Source organism: Prionailurus viverrinus, chromosome D1 (assembly GCF_022837055.1).
Source record: "Prionailurus viverrinus isolate Anna chromosome D1, UM_Priviv_1.0, whole genome shotgun sequence".
Taxonomy (NCBI): domain Eukaryota; kingdom Metazoa; phylum Chordata; class Mammalia; order Carnivora; family Felidae; genus Prionailurus; species Prionailurus viverrinus.
The window spans coordinates 56232620-56254236 of NC_062570.1; the positions used below are offsets into that span (position 1 = coordinate 56232620).

General features: G+C 57.5%; 1 protein-coding gene across 1 annotated transcript; it reads left to right on the plus strand.

Moving 5' to 3' along the window:
• The first annotated feature begins 201 nt into the window (after window positions 1-201).
• WNT11 (Wnt family member 11) lies at window positions 202-21089 on the plus strand. The gene is made up of 6 exons (XM_047878827.1): window positions 202-516; window positions 4349-4531; window positions 11001-11236; window positions 12859-13136; window positions 16128-16420; window positions 20414-21089. Exons 2-6 carry the CDS (start codon window positions 4449-4451, stop codon window positions 20586-20588), a joined length of 1065 nt encoding a protein of 354 aa, XP_047734783.1. The 5' UTR covers window positions 202-516; window positions 4349-4448; the 3' UTR covers window positions 20589-21089.
• The last annotated feature ends 528 nt before the right edge of the window (window positions 21090-21617 follow it).

Below are 21617 nucleotides of genomic sequence, written 5' to 3' on the forward strand. Positions count from 1 at the left end.
CGCTTATTAAACACCAGCTACAGTTAGTAAGTGCCCCCCCCTTTGTAACTCGACAGGGTGCGAAGTCGTCTGCGCCGCTGGCGCCGCGGGTCCGTGGCGTCCGCGGGGACCCCGCCCCCGCCCCCCGCGCGCGGCGGGAGCCACCCTGTGGGGTTTCGGCGCGCTGACGTGGGCGGATCAAAGCTACTGCCCGCGCCTTATAAAGCAGTTGGGGCGGACCGCGCCGGAGACCGTGCGGCTCGAGAAGGAGAGCTCCGGCGAGCGGGCGAGCGCAGGCCCCGAGAGCCCAGCGCAGCCCCCAGCAGCCCGAGTCCGTGCTACAGTCCTCGCGGGACCCGAGCCGGCCGCCGTTCGCGGGGATCCCGGGCGTCCTGCTGCGGCCGCTTCGGGAAGAGGGCGCCCTCGCCGCCTGCCCAGCCCGGAGAGCGCTCGGGTCCGCTGGGGGCCGCGCTCGCCGCTCCCCGGCCGGCCCGGGCGGCAGGGCACTCGGTGCGCGCCCGGCGAGCGCCCCAGGAGGTGAGCAGTGGCCGCCGGCGGCGCTCGGGTGCTCAGCGGGGACCTGCTAGGGCGGGGGCGTTTGAGTCCGAGGGGGACGGCACGACCCCGTAGGGCACCGACTCCCGGGTGAGCACATCGAGGCCTCCTCCACACCTCCCCTCTGCGGTTCTCCGAGGAATCCCTGGGAGGATAGCAGCCCCGCAGGGGCCTGGGGGCGCTGGCTTTCCCGGCCTGTATGCTGGAGGTGGGTTGTTCCGATTGTGCCTGCCGCTGCCAGCCTCCTCGGCCCCGTTCCCCGGATTAGACCCTCTCCCTCCCAGTCGGAGCGCGAATGAGGTCATGCCCGAGCCATCCCGGGGGTGGGAGACTTGGATAGTGAGGCAGGGCACAGGGCGTGTGTGGCGGGGCAGGAGAGGGTGGCCACAGGCAGACGACTACCGCGGCTCGTACCAAATTGGGGAGTGGGGGCGGACGCCTAGCCTGGAGACCGACTCCCAGAAGCGGCACTGGAGAGGAGAGAACCAGGACTTTGTTTACAGACCTGAGCTCCAGGCTGAGGGGGGGTGGGAGGGCGGGGGAGGAGGAGAGTCCTGTCCCGGGACCGGAGGCACATCTGGAGCCGCCTCGGACATCTGGCTGAGCTCGCGCACGGGCACCACAACTCCCACCTTCTGGTGCTGAGGTGCCTCCATGACCACAGGATCCTTAGGCTCTCAGGGTCTGGCTCCAGAGGGGTGGCGGGAGGTGCCCGGAGTACTCCCACCCCACCCTTCCCACTTCCAAAATAACCAGTCTCGCGGGTAACTCGGCGCATCGTCCGCAGCCGAGCAGACAGATTTCGCAAGACTCGCGCGGCTGGGGTCAAACCCGGGTTGCGGGCCCGGCCTAGCTCCGCGTCGCAGGTAACCTTGAAGCGGTCGCTTGGCGTCACCGGCTCGCAAGGTCGGCTCTGCCAGCTGCGCAGCCCGAGGCTTCAGGCCCGGCCCGCGCCGACCTGACGCGCGGCGTAGACACCCGGCCCGGAGCGCCCAGCCCGCTCCCGGTCCAGTGCGGGCTCATCCCGGGAAGGGAAGCTCGGCGTGGCCCAGCTGGCTTGGCTCAGAGGGGCGGCCGCCCTGGCAGCGGCGTTTGCAAGGACTTCCAGAGCTCTGGCCCTATAACCACCTGTTGGAGCCTGACTGTGGCTACTGAGCTCACGGTGCACAGCCCGGGAGACCACCTCTCTCGCCCTCTGCTAGCGGGGTAGCTTGGCCCTTAACGCCAGCGCGGGGAGGAAGGGACAGCCTGTCTCTCCCAAGACACTGCGCTTTGACGCGGGCCCACTAAGCTCCAGGTCCCAAGGGAGGCTCCGCTCTGGGCCTGAAGCAAGGGGTCGAGCAGTTCTGGGCTGACCGCGACAAGTGGATGTCTTACAGAACAACCAGCACTGAGAGGGTACTTACTCTACGCCTCGTCCCATCCCTAGACGGGGACACCGGGGCCCAGGAAGAAAAGGGGACTTGCCGAAAGTCGCACTGCGCGGGAGGCAGCAGCGGATCCCACCTCGAGCCCCGGCGTAGCGCCCCCTGGCGGGCAGCGGGCTCCGCGAGGCGAGTGTGCCCTGACCCTCGGGGTGCAGGCTGAGGGTGACCTAGTGGCAGGCGCCTCTGTCCCGGACGTTCTTACACGGGACAGTTATAATACGTCAGGACTCATAGAGGCCAGGCCAGGCGCTGCCTCTCCCACCAACGTATTGGGGCAGTGGAGGGAGAAGGCCGGGACCACCGGGGACTCTCAGAAAGAGCCTGGAGTAACTGTAGGCCTGGGTCCCCATTTGCTGTGACCGGGGCGGCCCCTCCTCTTTGGGAGAGTTGAGCTGGACATGGATCTCCCGCTGTGAGTCTGTACTCTCCTCTGTTCGCGTGCAGCCCCTTCCTCCTCCCCACTCTGGAATGCTGGGTGCCTGGTGGGGGCGGGGGGAGAGTCCACACTTTGGGACGGGGTGGGGGGAAAAAAAGAGACAGTGACTGGAGTTTTCATCTCTCCCCCCATATCCAGCCTATATACTTCTCATTCTCAAGAGTGTGGTAAACTTTCATGGTCAGTAAGACAAAGGGTTTGGATGCAGGCTGGGTGGGAGGAGGGGGCTCAGTTACACGGAGAACCCCGCTGAGACCGCTAGCCTTGGACTCGGCACGTTTGTAGTGAGCGCCTCCGAGTTAGGCGCCTAGCGGGACACTGCGAAGGAGGAAAAAGACACGTAATTCAGGGTTTTCTCCCTGCTTTCTTCTGCGTTATGCCGCAAGGCTCCAGGAAACAGTGCGGTTTCAAATCTTGCGTGTGCTTGAGGCACACACTTAGACGCACACACTATACAGGTATTCGTAACAGTGTAAACTCAGGCAGAGGGGAACTTAAAGACCCCCAAGCTCCTGCGAGGCTTGAAAGACTTCAGGAGACGCACGGTCAAGTTCAGTCCCTTGTTTTATGAAGGGAAATTGAGCCTGGGGATGGTGGAGGGCTCGCCCAAGCTCACACAGCCAGATGAGAACGTCCCCCTCCTTCTCAAGCGCCCTCCTGTAAGGCGGGTGCCTTCTTTTTCCAACTCCCCAAGCCCTTTAGAAAGGAATCTCTTTGTCTTTGTTCCTCTCCAGGGGAGAGGGGCTGGGGCTGCTTTTGTCTCCGAGAGAATGCCAGGTGTTGGTAAATTTGGGAGAAGCTGGGAAGGGAGTTAATGAGGTGAGGACGAAGAGAAGGAAGACCCAAAAAAAAAAAAAAAAAAAAAAAGATGGGGAAGAAAAAGAAAAAAGCCCCGAGGAGCAGCCCTGAGACCTGCGGGCGGGGTAACAGTTGCTCCGCGGCGCTAGGTCGCCCCCTGGTGGCCAGAGGCGGCATCGCGCCGGCCCAGTGCGCTCTACTGGTTAGCGTTGGCCAGGCTGTCCCGCGTTGGCTTGGGCCTGGGCACCGCCTGGCACTCCAAAAGGGGGCCGCTAGACCGGAACTTGGAGACTTGGGAACCACTGTACAAAGACCTCTGCCATTTCATTTCTCATCCCCCCTTTCACTGATACCCACAGTAACCACCCCCCCCCCCCCCCATTTCCTAGTCTTCTGACAATTCACGAGCTCACGGGACATCCGGGTAGACGTGGGAATAGCACACGGGGCACGGACCTGCGGCTGACTGGGTGAACAAGGCCGTTTCCACATCCCCGGGCCGCAGATTCCTCATCTGTGAGATGGGGGCAGTGAGGGCACCTGTCTCGCAGGGCTGCTGGGAGGAGCAAATGCGATCATGTTAGGTGAACTTTATAAAGGCGAATTGTGTCTGAATCACCGTTGTGTCCCTAGTTTATAGGGGAGTAAACTCAGCGGGAAAGGAGAATTGCCAAGCCCCTACTAACTAGTAATTAATATTTGGAGATAACGCAGATCCTAGGCCTGGCAGATCTGCCCTCTTGCGCGCACTCGGCCTCCGCCGTGACTCCCTTCCTCCTCTCCTTTCGGTCCCTCCTGGTCAGTGTGCCCTGGGGCTCCCTCTGCCTCAGTGTCTTTCAGCCTCGGTCTCTGACCGGCTTCCTCCCTCTCGCCGTCTCTGGTCCGGTCGCCAGCTTCCCTGCCAGTCCGCAGCCCGGGTCCCAGCCCGGGAGCCGCGCTAGATGGACACACCCTCGGCCGCGCTCGGGCGACACCTAATTTGAGCCAGACGCCGGCCGCGTCCCGGGCTGTGCGGGGCGGGAGGCGACGCCCGCCGCGCGCTCGGCCTCCCGGGTCCGACCCCTCCTTTGTAATTTGAATAAAACGCCCCCCCCCCGCAGCCCCCGCCCTGCGCTCCGCCTTAACCCGCCGCCTCCGCTCTCCCCGACTGCAGGCGGCGTGCTCGCTGGAAGATCGGCGGTGGCGGTGCCCGCGGCGGGACTTCGGTGCAGCTCCTCGAGGGTGCGACCCCCGAGCGCGCGTGCCGCGCGACCATGAGGGCGCGGCCGCGAGTCTGCGAGGCGCTGCTCTTCGCCCTGGCGCTCCAGACCGGCGTGTGCTACGGCATCAAATGGCTGTAAGTAGGGAACCCGCGTCTATGCAGCCGGGCTCTGGGACCGGCGGCTGGGGGTGGCGGCTAACGTTCAGGGGCCCCCCCTGGGGATCGGGTGAGCGTGCCCAAGACCCGGGAGCCGAAGTTGGTTTGGGGGCCGTGGGCAAGTCACTCTTCTTAAGCCTCCTTTTTCTACTCTGTAAAATATTGTCCTTACCTCCCGGAGGGTTGTGAGGCAGGAGCGAGACAGGGCGTGGAGAACGACAGAATTGCCTTGTCCTGTGCAGCTGAAGGTTGCGCAAGGCCTCCACAGGGGCAGATGGAAAAAGCGTGGTCAAGGGCCCCAGTCAAGAGGGTCTGTGGCCCGCACGGGGGGCCTGTTCAATCTCGTGTTTCCTTGTCAGTCTCCTGACCCTTGTTGAAGATTCTCAAACAGTACTGACCCCTCCACCTGGGTGACCTTGGGGGAAGTGTCACTCAACTTCTGGGAGCCTCAGTGTCCTCTGTCAAAGGAGGGGGAGAGCCTCTACCTCACTCAGATCAGATGAGAAGCGGCTCATGAAAGAACTTTGTAAACTGTCAGATGCTCTGCACATGTGAAGGGTATTCCTTTAGATAGAAATTATTAATGGCTGGGTGGGTGGGAGAGGGAGGCTCTCTTCCATCCAGTAGAAGGGAGTGCCTGCTCTGTGCAGGGCTGTGGGCGGTGCAGGGTGGGTGGGGGGGGCGTGGAGAGGAGTAAAACCCAGCCCCTTCCTGGAGGAGCTGCCCTCTGGGCTGGAAGAGATAAGCCCAGGCCGTAAATAACTCCAAGTGCCCTAGGAGTGACCAAGGTGGTGTTGTGGGGGCCCAGAGGAGGGGAGACCACCTGGTGGGGGGCACATACTTGGGACCCTGGGATGATTTTTCCACAGTGGTGAGCCTGGGTCTGGCTTGAGGAGTTTCTGGGAGTTTGGTGGGTGAGGGCGGTGGGGAGGAGGGCACTTTGGGTGGAGGGACTCCCTGAGTGGTGCGGACATCCAGGACAGGACAGGTCTGGAGACGGGGGTGGGGAGCGAGCCATGCAGATAAGAGAGGCAGGGACAGATTATGGGGGCTGGGGAGGGGCTATGAGGAAGTTTCGTGGATTAGCTGCAAGACAGGGCGATAGTGGCTGGGCCGCCAGCAAACAGTCCTGAGGTCACTGGCGCTGCCCCCCCTGGGGCTGAGTTATCGATTAATTGGTGATCCAGGAGGGTAACCCCATCTTCTGGCATCTCTTGTTGGCAAGGAGAAGCGTAGGCTTAGCGGCTCTTCGCTGCTGCTTCTGATTAGTTGTGTGAGGCGTCAGCCACCTTCTGCCAGTACCTGGCACGGCGCCAGTTGGTGGGACCCTCTGAACAGAGAGTCCCAACCCTCCTCACCTGCCACACCATTTTACAGATAGGGCAGCTGAGGTCCGGGGCATGGAAGGATTTGCCAAAGAGCACTAGGAGCGGCAGAAGCCAAGAACCAGGCTTGCCTCTAGAGCGTAGCGGGGGACACGGCTGGCATTCCCGCGCCACAGCGGGAATGCTGAGGCCCTGACAATGTGTGACTTGCACAAGCCCCCACGCTGGCAGGTGGCCACGTGGGGCCTGGAACAGATGGCTGGCTAAGCCCAACATCCATGCTGTTCCCACTGCACAGCCCCGGCTGCCACGAAAATGGATACAACTGGGTGTCTGCCTTACAGGAGCTCCTAGCCTCTTGGGGGAAATGGACATGTACAAATACAAAGTGGACTTTGGGCTGTGTCCTGGGAAAGGGAGTGTGGGGGCCCAGGGGAGGAGCGGTTAGGCCCATCTAAGGAAGGTGGCTTTGGGCTGGGCTTCAAAGGATAGGTAGGATTTTGATGGGCAAGGACGGAGTGCAGAGCAAGCATCTAGGCAGGAGGAAAGAGCAGGGACAAAAGCAGAGAGGCAGGACGGTGCATGTGGGGAAACAGAGAAACCAAGAATTATTGGAGCCTGCTAGTAAATCCCGTCTCTGTTCCAGGAGCTTTAGTCACTTAATTCTGATAATACTCCCACGAAATAGGTGATATTCTTATCGCTACCATTTTACAAATGAGGAATCTAAGGTACAGAGAGGTTCAGTAACTGGCCCAAGATCACGCAGCTAGTTAATGGTGGCTGTGGGACCAGAACCCTGGGCAGATGAGCTCCATTCGGCCAAACCCCTTGTTAGTGGTTAAACTCTTGCTGGAGCTGAAGATATAGGGGGAGGCAGGAGTGGAGGTTAAGCAGTGTGTGTGTGTGTGTGTGTGTGTGTGTGTGTGTGGCCAAGCACTGTTCTAAGTGCTTTATGGATATTGTTCATTTGAAACAATGAACCATAGGACGTGGGTTCTGCTATCACCCCCATTACACAGAAAAAGAAATGGAGGCACGGGGTCTCTAACTCACAGGGTGTCACAGCAGCAGAGGCAGGATGTGGAGTGAAGCTGTCTGGCTCTGTGGCTTCTTGGTCTCAGGGAGCCCCAGGACAGTTGGGAATAGGGAAGTGTACTGTGGGGTGACTCACGCAGGAAACTCAGCTGTCCTGGGGTTGTCCCCGGGGGTCCTGCTACCCTGGGCTTTGGAAAGGGGACCGAAGATGAAAGGGGTCTCTGACCTAAGAACTGAAACCAGATGTGGCTCGGTGGCCCAGAATGTCCACCTGTTGGGGACCTGGGACTCAGCCTGAGCCTTGCCAGTTCGCTAGCCTCGAGCCACGCCTCAGGCATATCAATCGCTTTGGCCTCTCTGAGTCTGCGTTTCCTCATCTCAAAAATGGGAATGAGAGGTGTCCTGGGATCTGGGAGGCCTGGGTTCTAGCTTGGCTCAGCCTGATTGGCTGTGGACATGTCTGGGCAAGCCCTGCCCGTCTCTGGGCCTCTGTGTCCCCACTTGCACAATGAGATGAGGATACGGGGGCCCAGCAAGGGCCAGTGACTTATCCGAGGTTGGGTGCACCAACTGAGCTGGAGCTGAAACCCAGGTCTCTGCCCCCCCCCAACCACTCCCAGGAGGACCCTCGACTCCCAGATGAGAGAGACCTCAGCCACTGCAGTGGCACCTTGGCACAGGCCTTGCTTGTGAACTCTGTTCCCTCCTGTCCTCTCTTCCACCCTCTCCCCCCATATCCTCATCCCCAGATATACCAAAATGTTTTCAATTAGGGGTCTGCTGCAGCGAGGCAAGCCGGAGGAGATGTCCAGACGGGCAACTCCCCCGCCTCCCACCATAATCCTTGATTACCTCCCCGAGGGGGACTTAGTTAGAAACGGTCATTACCACTAATTACCAGATGACCGCATTGCCCTCCTCAGGAGTGGAATCCGCTGCCTCCTGCCTCCTGGTCTCCCGGCCTGCACGCTGCGGCTGGCCGCTCTGTGCACATCACTCTCTCCAGCCGCCCCTGGCCCACCAAGGATCTGCAGACCTCTTCCTATCTGTCCTCTGCCCTCCTTAGCAGTCTGGGCCTCATCTGGGAGCGTCCTCACTGGGCTGTCCCTTGTAGTACCTCCCCTCTCACCGCCGGCTGGGGAGGCGGAGGCTTATTGACTCCAGAACTGGACAGACTGACACCCTGAGTGGCCCAGGTCCTCGGGCAGCAGGGGCACAGAACTCCCCTCCCTCAGCCACAGCATAGGGTTGCATAGGGAGCCAGAGCTGAGCTCCCCAGGGAAAGGCTGGGCCTACATTGTCCACTTCTTGGCTGGAGCAGGAACCCAGGGAAAAGACCCAGAATGCAGCCACACTGCTTGAGTGCCCACTGCATACCTCGTACCGTGCGGGGCATTTTCTTGCATACATCATATAATCCTTCCTGTTGTGAAACCGCAGACTGGCTCAGAGGGGAAGGAAGAAATCTGGGCAAGGATGACGGGCAGAGTGGGCTCAGGACAGGCTGAGTGTTGACAACCCCCAGCCCGGCAGAGAGGGGACCCGGGAAGGAGAGGCCAGGTCTGCGGGAAGATGGTGTCGGGAGGAGACCGAGCATCCGGGTACCAGAGCTGTCCCTGTGTCCTCCTCTGTACAAAGTGTGTGTGTGGGGGGGTGTAATCTCCCAGGCTGCCCCCTCGGGGTGCTGTGAGAAGTGGGTGGGGCGAGAGATTCTGCCGAGTGGGGAGTGCTGTGCCTACATGGGGTAGTGTGTGCATGGTGTTTGCTAAGCACAGGTGGAGGGGCTGGACCGACCAAGAAACAGGCTGTGTGGATGACGTCTGCCTCTGTGTGGCCACACCTCACCCAGTATGGGCTATAAGGATTCCCCCCGGAGGTTCCCTGAGGTGACCTGGCATAGACAGGCCTCAGTGGCTCAGAGGGCCAGGGAGGACCAGATGGCTCGCTTTAGCTCAAGCAAACAGGCCTAAGATCTGCACCCAGACACGCCAGACATTTCCCTGCTCACAGTTGGGAGGACGGGGACGGACCAGGGGTAACAGTGAGGCAAGACTGCCTGAGATACCCACAATCGATCTCAGGGCTGGCTTGTGCCACCCGGACTGCAGACATCACATCAGGGCATGCCCACTTGTCCTGGGTCGGCTTCCCAGGCCTCTGGGAAGACTTCTGTACTTTGGAGTTGTAGGAGGGGTGGGACATGGCGAAGTGAGAGGCAGGGGGGAACAGACTAACTTATTAGGACTTAATGTAGCACCTATTTTCTCTCTTGGGCCCTCCAAGACCTCTAGGAGTTCCCATTTTGTAGGTGATGCTCAGAGAGGTACAACAATTTGCCCGAGATTATACAGCAGATAGAGGGCAGTGCTGGAGCTAGAACCCCTCTGACCCCCTTTGGTCCAAGATTCACCTGGCAATAAGCAGAGGCCATCCCGCTTATGGATGTTCAAGATGTTTTACATATGTTATGATACGGAAGTCTTGCCATCACCTTTTAACGTAGAAATTGTCATTTTGGGGGCTCAGTGGGTTAGGCAACCGACTCTTGATTTTGGCTCAGGCCATGATCTCACAATTTGTGAGATTGAGCCCTGCCTTGAGCTCTGCACTGACAACACGGAGCCGGCTCGGGATTCTCTCTCCCTTTCTCTCTGCCCCTCCCCTGCTGGCTCACTCCCTCTTTCTCTCTCTCTCTCTCTCTCTCAAAATAAATTAACATTTTTTTTTTAAAAAAATTATCATTTTCTTATAATGGGGTTCTGGATCTCGGCCTCACCAGGTCTCAGCCCTGACCCTGGGTGAAGACCGTGGGGCTCGCAGCAAGCAGGGCCCACAGCACTGTGGCTGCAGATTGGCCCATCCTTGTCCCCGGCTCCTCCAGGGTCTCTGCTGGGTTGCTGAGGGCCAGCTGGCTCTGGGGCAGGGGATAAGTCTATGCAGAACCCTTTAAGGCTGTTGGGGTCCCTCTACCCTGCGCTCAGAGGAGGTGCTGCCTGATGCAGCCTGCTCCTCGGAGAAGGCCTGGCACAAATGTGGATCCAGGACCCTGGTCCTAGAGCCTTGCAGTCCCAGTGCCTAGAACCAGGATCTGGGAAGCTCTTCAGTCCTATAACATCACCAGGTTCAAAGGGACCCCCAGGCCAGCATTTCCCAAAGCATGGATGAGGTCAGTGCCTCTCAAACAAAGGGCTTTGTGCTCAGCAAGGACTCCAGAGTTAAACAAAACCAAGCCTGTTGTGTTGCCTGGGACTTCTCAGGGCCTTTAAAATGCAAATGTGCGTTAATTACTCTCCAAAGGGAAACATAGTAGATCATGTTCCCCAAATGTGCTTCACCATGGATCCCTTCTTTCAGTGTCTCACTGGAACACGTTCTGGGAAATACACTTTATAGGTACGGACACTGAAGCCCAGAAAAGGGACAGTGATTTATCGAAGGGCACACAGCAAGTGAATGACTTAGTCCCATTTATTGCAAAATTGAGTGGCTGTTTTATCCTTTAATAAATCCCAAGCATGTGTGTGGAATTTTACAGCCTAATAAGTAGTTTAATAATTAAATGAAGCAATGTATGGTAAGCTCCTAACTCATATGTGCATCTAGTAAGCGCTCAATTAATAGTGTGTATTATAATGATAGTGATTGTAATAATCTAGCATTTAGCACAGTGTCTGGCCCATTTGGTGTTCAGGGTCGAATGAATGTTAAATAAAGAGTAATAATTCACAGCCGTGTGAGAGCTAAATAAAGCCGTGGGTGTGCACACTTTGTGGGCTGTGAAACTGTTTATTGTTAATATAATTACAGTAAAGTGTAGGTAGGATGGAGGTCATGATCCTGCATTATGAATGAGGCCCTGGCCCCGAGAGGGACAGCGATGTGCCCAAGGTCACAGGGAACGGAAGGGGGAGCCATTGCTCTGCTGGGGCCAGGTCTTTGCCTCTTAGTTTCCAAACTCCTTCCAGCAAAGGCCCCTGAACCCATTCATTGCGCAAGGGCTGGGAGCAGTAGGGCAGGTGTAGGCAACGTGGCCCCTCACGCTCTGTCTTTCCTTCTCTTGGTTGTTGCCCTTCGGTGGTGTGCAGGGCGCTGTCCAAGACCCCGGCGGCCCTCGCGCTGAACCAGACGCAGCACTGCAAGCAGCTGGAGGGGTTGGTATCTGCGCAGGTGCAGCTGTGCCGCAGTAACCTGGAGCTCATGCACACCATCGTGCACGCCGCCCGCGAGGTCATGAAGGCCTGCCGCAGGGCCTTCGCGGACATGCGCTGGAACTGCTCCTCCATCGAGCTTGCCCCCAACTACCTGCTTGACCTGGAGAGAGGTAGGGGGCCGGCGGGGGCTGCTAGGGCCCACGGGATGCGTGCAGGTGGGGAAGGATGAATTCAGGCATCAATATATGTGTGTTTGGATAGGTGGGTGAATTCACGGACGGATGGGTGGATGTTGATGGCTGTGTGATGGGTGAATGAGTGAAGAGGTGGGTGATGGATGGATGCACAGAAGAAAACAGACGTGGATGGGCGGGTGGATGAATTAATCATAGATACCGGTATCCAGGCATGAACTGATGAATGAATAAACATATAGTGAGCGAATATACGAGTTGCAGGGGAGCCTGAAATGGTGGCACAAATGCCTGTGTAACTAATGCATAAAGGGAAGGATGAACGAGGCCGAGGAGGCTCTTGGGAGGGGCGTATGTGACACGTCAGGAAAGCCACCACCGGGCAGACAGGTGTGCCACAAGGTAATTCTAGACCGAGGTAATTCTAGACTGAGGATGCTGTGAGATGCACAGAGTGATATAGTAACCCCACTTTCTGGAGCAGGTGGCTTGCGGGGTGGACTTGGGGGTCCTATGTACAGTCAAGGGCCTTTTGATGGCCAAAAGTGCACCAGTGGATCTAATCTCTCCTCCCGCGTGGCAACAGCTGAGGATTGTATAGCACTTGACAAAGCTTCCTTCCTTCCCGAATTATGGGAACTCTAGAGCGACCCTGTGAGGGAGGTATTATCATTTCCATTCTACAGTTAAGGAAACTGAGGCTTGAGAAGGGGAGGTGACTTGCATGGACCTGAAGCTGGGACCCCCTACAGCAGAGGCACATTGGGCTCCGTATTAGTTTTCCCAGGATGCTGTGACAAGGTCCCACAAACGGGGCTTCAGACAACGAAACTGTATTGTCCCAGAGTTCTGGAGGCTGGAAGCCTGAAACCAAGATACCAGCAGGGCTGTGCTCCCTCTGACAGCCCCGGAGAGGATTCTTTCTTGCCTCTTCTTAGCTTTCGGTGACTGTCCCCAGCCTCAGTGTTCCTTGGCCTGGAGATACATCACTTTAATCCCTGCCTCTGTGTCTCTGTATCCAGAACTTCCCCCTTCCTATAAGCACGCCAGTCATTGGATTAGGGCCCACCCAGACCCAGTATGACCTCATCTGAGTTCCATTACACCTGCAAAGGCCGTGTTTCTAAATCAGGTCATGTTCACAGGTACCAGGGGCCAGGACTTGACTATATCTTTTAGGGGGACACATTTCAACCTACAGCAGGCTCTTTGCACACTTGTCTGCCCCTCGAGTTGTGAGTTCTTTGAGGAGTAGCCCCTAACACTGAGTGCAGGGATGTAGGGGGAGATCCGGAATGGTGAGTGTGTGGGAGCAAGGGTGCCTGTGGGTGTGTGGGCTTTGCCGGCCCCTGGGAATGAGGGTGAGTTTGTGATGAGTGCACAAATCAGCTGGTGTATGTGTGGGAGAATGGACTGGCGATAGATTAATGTCCCTGGTGCTGTCCTCCATCTGGTGGCAGCCTCTGTGCCCGGCTGGCCCCACAGAGGCAGGCAGGGGCCCAGGAGGAGGCCCTCAGGCCTAGGTGGGGTCCTGTGCCCTGTCCCCCGCCCCCCCCCCCCCCCCCCCCGCCCCGAGCTGACCCAGCACATCCCCACAGGGACCCGGGAGTCAGCCTTCGTGTATGCGCTGTCGGCGGCCGCCATCAGCCACGCCATCGCCCGGGCCTGCACCTCCGGCGACCTGCCCGGCTGCTCCTGCGGCCCTGTCCCAGGTGAGCCACCCGGGCCCGGGAACCGCTGGGGAGGATGTGCGGACAACCTCAGCTACGGGCTCCTCATGGGGGCCAAGTTTTCCGATGCTCCTATGAAGGTGAAAAAAACAGGATCCCAAGCCAATAAACTGATGCGTCTACACAACAGTGAAGTGGGGAGACAGGTAACCACCCACCCCACCCACCCCAGATGGTTGTGCCTATGCCAGGTGGCCAGGAAAGGGCCACCCAGTGTGCCCTGATGGGGGGGGGGGATGGGCCCGATCCACCCACGTTGAGTGCTCCCGGCCTTCCCCGGCTCTCTCTCCCCTCTCTAGCCGCTTGGGGCTTGCCTGGCTCCTCCTCCTCTAGGGGGTCCACCGGGGTTTGAGTTGAGAATATTAGTGGAGCAGAAGGGACACTGAACTAGGAGTCAGGAGCTCTGAGTTCCCATCTTGGCTCTGGCACTAGACTAGCTGTGTGACGTTGGGCAAGTCACTTCCTCTCCGGGCTCAGTTGTTTCTTTTTTTTTTCTTTTTAATTTTTTTTTCAACGTTTTTTTATTTATTTTTGGGACAGAGAGAGACAGAGCATGAACGGGGGAGGGGCAGAGAGAGAGGGAGACACAGAATCGGAAACAGGCTCCAGGCTCTGAGCCATCAGCCCAGAGCCTGATGTGGGGCTCGAACTCACGGACCGCGAGATCGTGACCTGGCTGAAGTCGGACGCTTAACCGACTGCGCCACCCAGGTGCCCCCGGGCTCAGTTGTTTCTGTCTATAAAATGGGCTGGGTCGGTGCTCTTCAGTCCCCATCAGCTGTGTTCCTCAGGCTCCTCCTGTGGGGTCCTGAGCCGAGGCTGGGTATGGGAGGAGGCATGGGGAGGGCCATGGGGCAAGAACCTTAGCCTAAGGGGTAGTCTCCTTGGCTCTAACAGGGACTCCCGCCCAGGTCCAAAACTCAGTTTCCCCTCAACGTTTGTTACGATCAGTGTTTCATTAATCCCTCACCTCATTCCACAGAAGGTTGGGGTGAATGCGTAAGTGAATGAATGGACCTTTTTATTTTTTGAAAATGAAAAAAACATCTTTATACTAACCTGAGTGCCAGGCACTGAGGTGGTGCTTGGGGCGTTTTCTCTCCCGTAGTCTCCCCTGTGGGGAGGTGCGGCTACCCCCTTACACACGGGGAGCTGGGTGCCTGAAGGGTGGAGAGTCGGGTGCAGATGGCATCTCATGGCCTCCTCCCTGCAGCCCCATCAGGCCCATTGCACAGAGGCAGCCAGTGAGGCAGAGAGAGCTTAGGTGGCTTGGCTAAGGACACAGGTGCGATGGAGCCCAGGTCTGTGGACTCCAAGTCCGAGGTTTCCACGTCCTCACCTTCCTCTCTCATTGGTCTCCCTTATAGAAGGATTCTGGGATGTCCAGGCCATGTTTGGACAGTTGGGGAAACTGAGGCCAAGAGACACTATGGGTCCATAGCAGAGCCTGGCCAGGGACCCAGGGCTCCTGTCTCCCAACCCTGCGGGCCTGCCCCCATCCTTGGGAACTCAGCCTCAGTCCTACTCCCTGCCTGGCCTGAGCTTCGTGTATCCAGGAGCACAGCCATCTGCTCCCCCGGTGCAGTCAGGACAGGATACTCAGCTGCCGGGGCACATCAGGCCTGTCCCTGGGGCCCTGTTGCCAAGGAGCTGGTTTCCCTGGGACCATCTGCAAAAGGACCCAGTCTCCTCTCACGGCCACAGGGCTTGGGTGTCTGGCACACAGCGGGCACCAGGAAACTCTGGGCCCCTTCCCACCCATCAAAGCTGAGGCACTAAACATACCTTACCTCTCCTTTATGACTCAAAAGCACCTCGATGCCCTTGGGAGGTTGAGCATGCCCTGCATTTGGGTTCATCTCATTCCTGTGCTCTTCACAGGCTTTGCTGGGCCAAGTCCAGATTTTAGACCCAGTGGACTCCCTCATTCTTCACTACCTGGCACTGATGAAGGAGATGGAGCCCTGGGACCTTGACCAGCTCCCACACTAACTCACTGAATGATTTGGGGCAAGTCTCTGCCGGCTCTGTGCCTCAGTTTCCCCATCATTTGAAGGCAGGGGTAGGCCCAGGGGACCCATAAGCCTTGCAGCTCTGCATAGGGCAGGCAGGAGGGCAGGCCCGGGCACAGGGATCCAAGTCCTGTGTGCAAAGGAGCAGGGAATAGAACGCAAAACTGACTGCCTGCAGAAGACATCTGTCTAACTCATGCCCCTCAGGTACACATGAGGAAGCTGATGGGACAAGAGGATGATGGGACAGAGTCACTTCTGAAACCAGGGCTAGAGTTCCCTGAGCCCCAGAGCCCAGACCTCCCCCCTCCACCACAGGCATTAGACTGATTTTTCAAACCAGTGTTGATTTGACTTTTGTTAGTTCACAAAACCCTTTCATATGCGTCCTCTCTTTGCATCCTTGCAACCTCCCTGGAAGGTAGCGATTATGCGCGTGCTCTGCACATATAAGATGAGGGGCTGAACAGTGGAGGGCTTGCTGAGGGTCACCAGGCAGCAGAGGGGAAAAGCCAGCCAGGCCAGGGAATGCGCCTCCCCACCCCATGCACTTACTTCCTGCCTCTTCTTACTGTCCCCCTCCCTTCCTTCCCTTGCCCTTCCTTCCTTCTCTTTTCTCCCTTTTTTGCCCCAGCAAGCATTTAGGGAATCCCAGTTTTGTGCAAGAGAAAAGCATGGAGCAATTAACAGGCATGGCTTTTGCAACTGCCCTCAGACCTGAGTTCAAATCTCAGCTCTCAGATTTTCTAGCTGTGCAACGTTGAGCTTGGGGCTTGGCCGCTCTGAGCCTTTGTTTCCTCTGCTTAAAGTGGGGAAAATAATAATACCTCCTGTGAAGGACTGTTGTGGTGATTAAGCCATGTTATATGTTAGAGCTCTTGGCATCTGCTGTCCCTGCAGATGCCACTCCCTTCCTGTCCCTCCCCGCTGCCCCCCACGTTGGAGGAGGAGCTGAGAATCGAGGACATCTCCCAGCTTTAGAGCCAAAAGCTCCCTCACTTGAGGCCTAGAGCAGACAATGACTCCCTGAGAGCACCCAGCATGTGGAGGGGTGGGGGCAGGGTCCCCGGACAGGCCAGGCAGCGGGCTCTGGCCGCCCAGCCCGACGCCCTCCCCTGTCTGCAGGCTCTGCGCGCCTCTCTGGAAATGAAGTGTAAGTGCCACGGGGTATCTGGCTCCTGCTCCATCCGCACCTGCTGGAAGGGGCTGCAGGAGCTTCGGGATGTGGCCTCTGACCTCAAGACCCGCTACCTGTCGGCCACCAAGGTGGTGCACCGACCCATGGGCACCCGCAAGCACCTGGTGCCCAAGGACCTGGATATCAGGCCTGTGAAGGACTCGGAGCTTGTCTATCTGCAGAGCTCGCCCGACTTCTGCATGAAGAACGAGAAGGTGGGCTCCCATGGGACGCAAGACAGGTAAGGGCCTGCTGTCACCCTGGCAGGAAAGGGTCAGCTAGGCTGCACATGCCCCACTCCAAGGCACACAGTCTGGGCTAAGCTGGCATTTGGGGGAGTGGAGTCCCTGCCCAGCTGAGGGAGGTGGCCCCAGGAATGCTGAGCAGGGGTGCCGGGGTCCAAGGGGCCCGCAGCAGAGCTCCTGGGAGTGGCTATTGTGTACCTTGCCCGGGCAGGGGCCCCTGGGGAGTGGAGGCTGGTGGGAGCTTCCTCCTTCCGCCTGGTGGGGGAGATGGGGAGAGACGATGACCTGACCGCACTGGGAGGCTGGCTGAGAAAGAAGCTGTCCCACGTAAGACAGGTCCTCAGCGTTTGTCAACTGAATAAATGAAGGGTAAATGTCATGTAACCTGGTCATTGGACAAATAAGGAACTGAGGCACAAGGGGGCAGCAGCCAGCCCACAGCCACACAGGCAGTCTGCACAGAGCCGGGACAGGGCCGGGGCAACTGCTTTTCAGAAGGGCAGCAGGAGCGCAAAGCGTGCCTGCATTCTGTGGAGACAATGCTCCCGCGTTCCCCTGCCATGCACGCACCCACCTCTCAGGCCCCAGCTCTCCCCCCCGCCCCCCCGATCCCCAGTTTAACAGCTGGAGCTGGGGTCCCTACATCTGGTCCCATCACTGCTGCTGAAGCCAGCTTAGGACAGGAGAAAGAAAGGGGCCCAGGGGTGATTGCAGACCTACTGTGTGCCAGGCGGGGCTGCTGAGGATTCAGGGCAGCAGCATTTCCCAGAGACCTTCTGGGGGAAGTTAGTCCTGAAACGGTGTAATAGAAACAGTTCTGCAATCAAATATGATTGGGAAATTCTCTTTGGCGACTTGCAAGGCACGAGAACATTTTAAAGGCTCGGAGGAATCCCACAGTAAAGAATCTGCCTAAGCCAACGTTTCCCAGAGGTGTTTGCTGTGGAACTTTTTTATTAAGGAGCCCCTAATAGCATTCCACAAAACTAGTGTTCTGAGGGGTTAAAAGAATATTGAACCAGAGTGAGGGTGTCTGAGAACGTGTCTGGCACATAGTTGGTGCCCGGCCAGCATCTGCTTCCTCCGCAGCCCACGTTCCTGTCTCCAGGAGAGGGGGGCTGGTTTGGGGGGCTCCATCGTCACAGGCTAGGGCAGCAGGCTCTGTGAGGAGGCCTCGGCTTCCATCTGGAGGCCAGATTGAGGGGGTCGGGTGGAGTGAAGATGGAACCGGGTCAGGCCAGGGAGACAGGAAGGAGCGAGAGTCTGGTCTGAGGCAGCCGGGGTGGGTGGGGTGAGGATGGGGTTGGGGGGCGGGGGTGGGATGGGGCAAAGGATTCTAGAGCCCAGAGAGGCTGGGGAAAGGCCAGAGCAAATAGAGGGTCTCCTTGGATCTGTGTGTATGTGTGTATGTGTGTGTGTGTGTGTGTGTGTGTGTGTGTGTAGGACAGTTCCCACCCAGTTGCCGCGGCTTCCTACCTGCAGGACCTTGAGCAGATCACTTATCTGAGGCTCAGTCTCATCCTCTGTACAATGCACAGGGTTCCACAGCCCTCAGAGGGTGGCCGACAATCTCCTGTCACACTTACTGAGCAGCTCCTCCTCTGCTAGACAGCGTCAGTCCCATGGGAAGGGCTCACTAATGGCGATCTCCCATCCCCACCCCCCAGGCTGTCAGGGCTCCGCTTTCCCAGGGCCCCCACTCTGCCCCTCGGGCTTGCCCTACAGCGACTGATGAGGAGGCCCCATCCCGCAGCACCAGCTGCCTTCCTGGCTTTCTCAGAATGCCTCCCCGCGCTTGCCACCAGGCTTCCTGCCACTCTCAGCTTTCCGCCGTTCCTCTGGGGATGGGCTGTTGTGGACATCTGTATCAGTCAGCTTTTTCTGCAGTAACAAACAGCTCCAATATCTCAGTAGCTTACAACCACAGATGCTTTTCCCATCTATTTATTACATGAGGCTCTGGCAGGCACACAGAAGGGTGAGAGACAAGTGGTCAGATTGTAACAGAGAAAAGCCCAAGGGTGAGAGAAGTCCAGAGGTGCCCTGACCCAGCCTGGACATCAAGGAAGGCTTCCTGGAGGAGGGGGAACGTGAGTTTTACTAGGTTAGGGGATTCAGGAGTGCAAGGGGTGGAGGTAAATGAACTTTGTTACTGTAAAAAGAGGTGCATGGGTGGCACCTCTCTAGAGGCTGGCCCCCCTAGCTGGGACAATGCTCTGCAGCCCTCCTCAAGGCCAGCTTGATGAACTGAGACCTCATTGGCAGTCAGTATTCCAAACCCTGGCCCTCTTGTCATGTCTTTCCCAGCAGCGCCTGCACTAATAAAACCTGCCCTGGGTCCCTGGATCTTTCTCTAAGCCCCACTCACCCCCACCCCCTCTCTCAGACATCACTGCATACCTCAACTGATTCTAGGGTTAGAGGCCAGGTTTCAAACATTGCATGTCAGGGATCTGAAGTAAAAATGAAACTCTTCCTTCTTCCTACTACCCTTTGTCCAGAGGCCTCCAGGATAAGGCTGAGGGCCATTAATGGTGTTGATAACTAAACAAAGTCACCTTTGTTAAGTGGCTTGCCCTAAGTCACCCAGCCAGTGAGTGGCAGAGATGGGGTTTGAACCGTGGTCTGTCTGGCTCTGGGGCATTGTGTTCTTCCTGCTGTTTCTTCCTTCCCGGAACTGCTTGTAGCCCCCATATGCGGGTCACTGTCACTTCCTGCCTCTCCCTTCAGGCGCTCCCTCCTTCCCACCTCATGGCCCCAGCACAGGTCTTGGCCTCTCTTTCTCAGCTGCTGCCTAGCCTCCTCCCCGGCCTCCCTACCTCCAGCCCTACCCCTTCCATCTGTTCTCACGTCTTAGGTTAGATCAGGTCCTTCGCCTTTGCCCAGGCTGTTTGTTTTCTTTGCCCCCAACTCCCTTTCCCTCCTCCCCATCTTAGATTTCTGCTGGTCTTCTGTGAAACGGCCTAGATGACCCCTCCTCCTCCAGGAAGCCTTCCCAAACTCTTACAGACCCCATGCTCACACTGTGTGACTCTGGGCACGCTCCCTCTCCATCCCATGGCTCAGTTTCCCCATCAGAAAATAAGAGGGTTGAATTTGGTCAGCTCTAGAACTTGCCCATGCCGGACATTCTAGGATTCCCGGGTCCGCATGGCTGTGGGGACCCAGCTGCGTGCCCTGTGTGCCCCCCATCCCTGCTAGCCTGAGCCCACCTAGAGGATCTGCCAAACTGCCGTTGGATATTGGGGTCCCTTGGGGCCTTCACTGCCTTCTCCCACAGGAATGGGATTCAGAAAGAAATGCAGCCCCTGGAATCCTATGGATTCTCTGCCCCTAGGGTAGGCGGAGCATGTGAGAGATTTGGTTTCAGGACCCCACAGATTCCTGTGAGAACTTGAACGGGCTCTGCTCTTTGCTAAGCCCATTACCATCTGTAAAATGGGTATAATAATTCCACTGACCAGGGACCCCGCATGCCTCCTAGAAGATAAAATACGGTGGCGGGGCGGGGGTGGGGGGGTGTTGCTGACTGGCACGCAGGGCCACTGGTTGACAGACCCTGTCTCTAGGTGAACAGTGTGCCACATATTCACTTTGCCTCGCATCCAGTGCCATTTAATCTTTTCCAGAACTTACTTTGGGATTCTAAATGTAAAAACGTTCTTGACATTTGGGACAATATAATTAAAGATCAAATATGAAGACAGGATTATCAGAGCGGTTTGAGGCTCCTTCAAGTATTTAGAAGAAATAGAAAAAAAAAAAAGACACCCCTAAGAAAACAAACACGCCCATCATTTCTCGTCTTGATAAATGCCTACTAGAAATACAAGGAGAAGCGAGAAGTACTCTTAGGGAAGGGGATTACCTAAAATTCCCCAAAGATCAAGACACCTTCCAAGAGGGACGCAGCCGCAGGGTAGGGGGAGCCTGCGGGTGCCCGGTTGGGAGCATGCGCTCACCCGCTGTCCCTTTCCTCCCCACCGCAGGCAGTGCAACAAGACGTCCCACGGCAGTGACAGCTGTGACCTCATGTGCTGCGGACGCGGCTACAACCCCTACACGGACCGCGTGGTCGAGCGGTGCCACTGCAAATACCATTGGTGCTGCTACGTCACCTGCCGTAGGTGTGAGCGCACAGTGGAGCGCTATGTCTGCAAGTGAGGCCCTGCCCACCCCGTGGGGACTTGTGGAGGCCCAGCCAGGGGCCCGGAGACACCCCGTGGAGTTTTTCTTGGGAATTCCAGATGCCAGGCATGGGAGGCGGCTTGTGCTTTGCCTCCCCTTGGAAACCGCCAGAAACAGAAGGCCCGGCCGCTCTGGAAGGAGGGCCAGGACATCAAAGGAAACCGACAAGATTAAAAATAACCTGGCAGCCAGAGCCTGGGAGTGCCCACTTGCTGCCTTCCAGACTCGTCTAAGAAGCCAGGGGTATGAGTTGGGCAGGACTGGCATGGACTTGACCTTTCGCAGCCGGAGACACCAGCCTCCCGGGAAGGGAGGTCTGCCTGCCCTCCTCAGAATGTCTGCAGGCCCAGCCCTTGCAACGACCCCCGGCCCACCCCAGGGTCTGAGCCTGCTGGGCATACCACATGGAACCACTAGCTTGGGTTGTAAATGTTTTTTGTTTTGTTTTGTTTTGTTTTCTTCCTCTGGGATGTGGGAGCTACAGAAATATTTATAAAACATAGCTTTTTCTTTGGGGTGGCTCGCCTCAATTCCTCTTTATATATTTTATATATATATATATAAATAAATATATATAATGATCTATATTTTAAATAAGCTTTTTAAACAGCTATATGGAATAAATGGTGAGAGAACCCCAGCCTGCCCCTGCGGTTTGTAACCTCCACAAGGGAACTCAGAAGGTCCTGGGGCTGGCGGGGTGAACTCTCGGATTTCCAGGCAAGGCGGCTTCCCGATTGATGTCCTGAGTCCCCGGCTCTGGCCCCGATCGCCCCGTAAGATCTCTTGGTCAAGGGCGAGGACAGACGTCTTGAAACATAAACCCAGCTGGCAGATTCTTTGTTCCTCTGGGACACACATGCAGGCGCGCATAGCCTGGCTGTGTCGTCAGACCTGCTAAGCTCGCTTCAAGAGAAAACCTACCCCCCCGGGGAGCTGGGGACGCAGACCTCAGGGAGGTGGTGACAGACCCAGGCCCTGGTGGGTGTTCTGTGTGACTGCGGG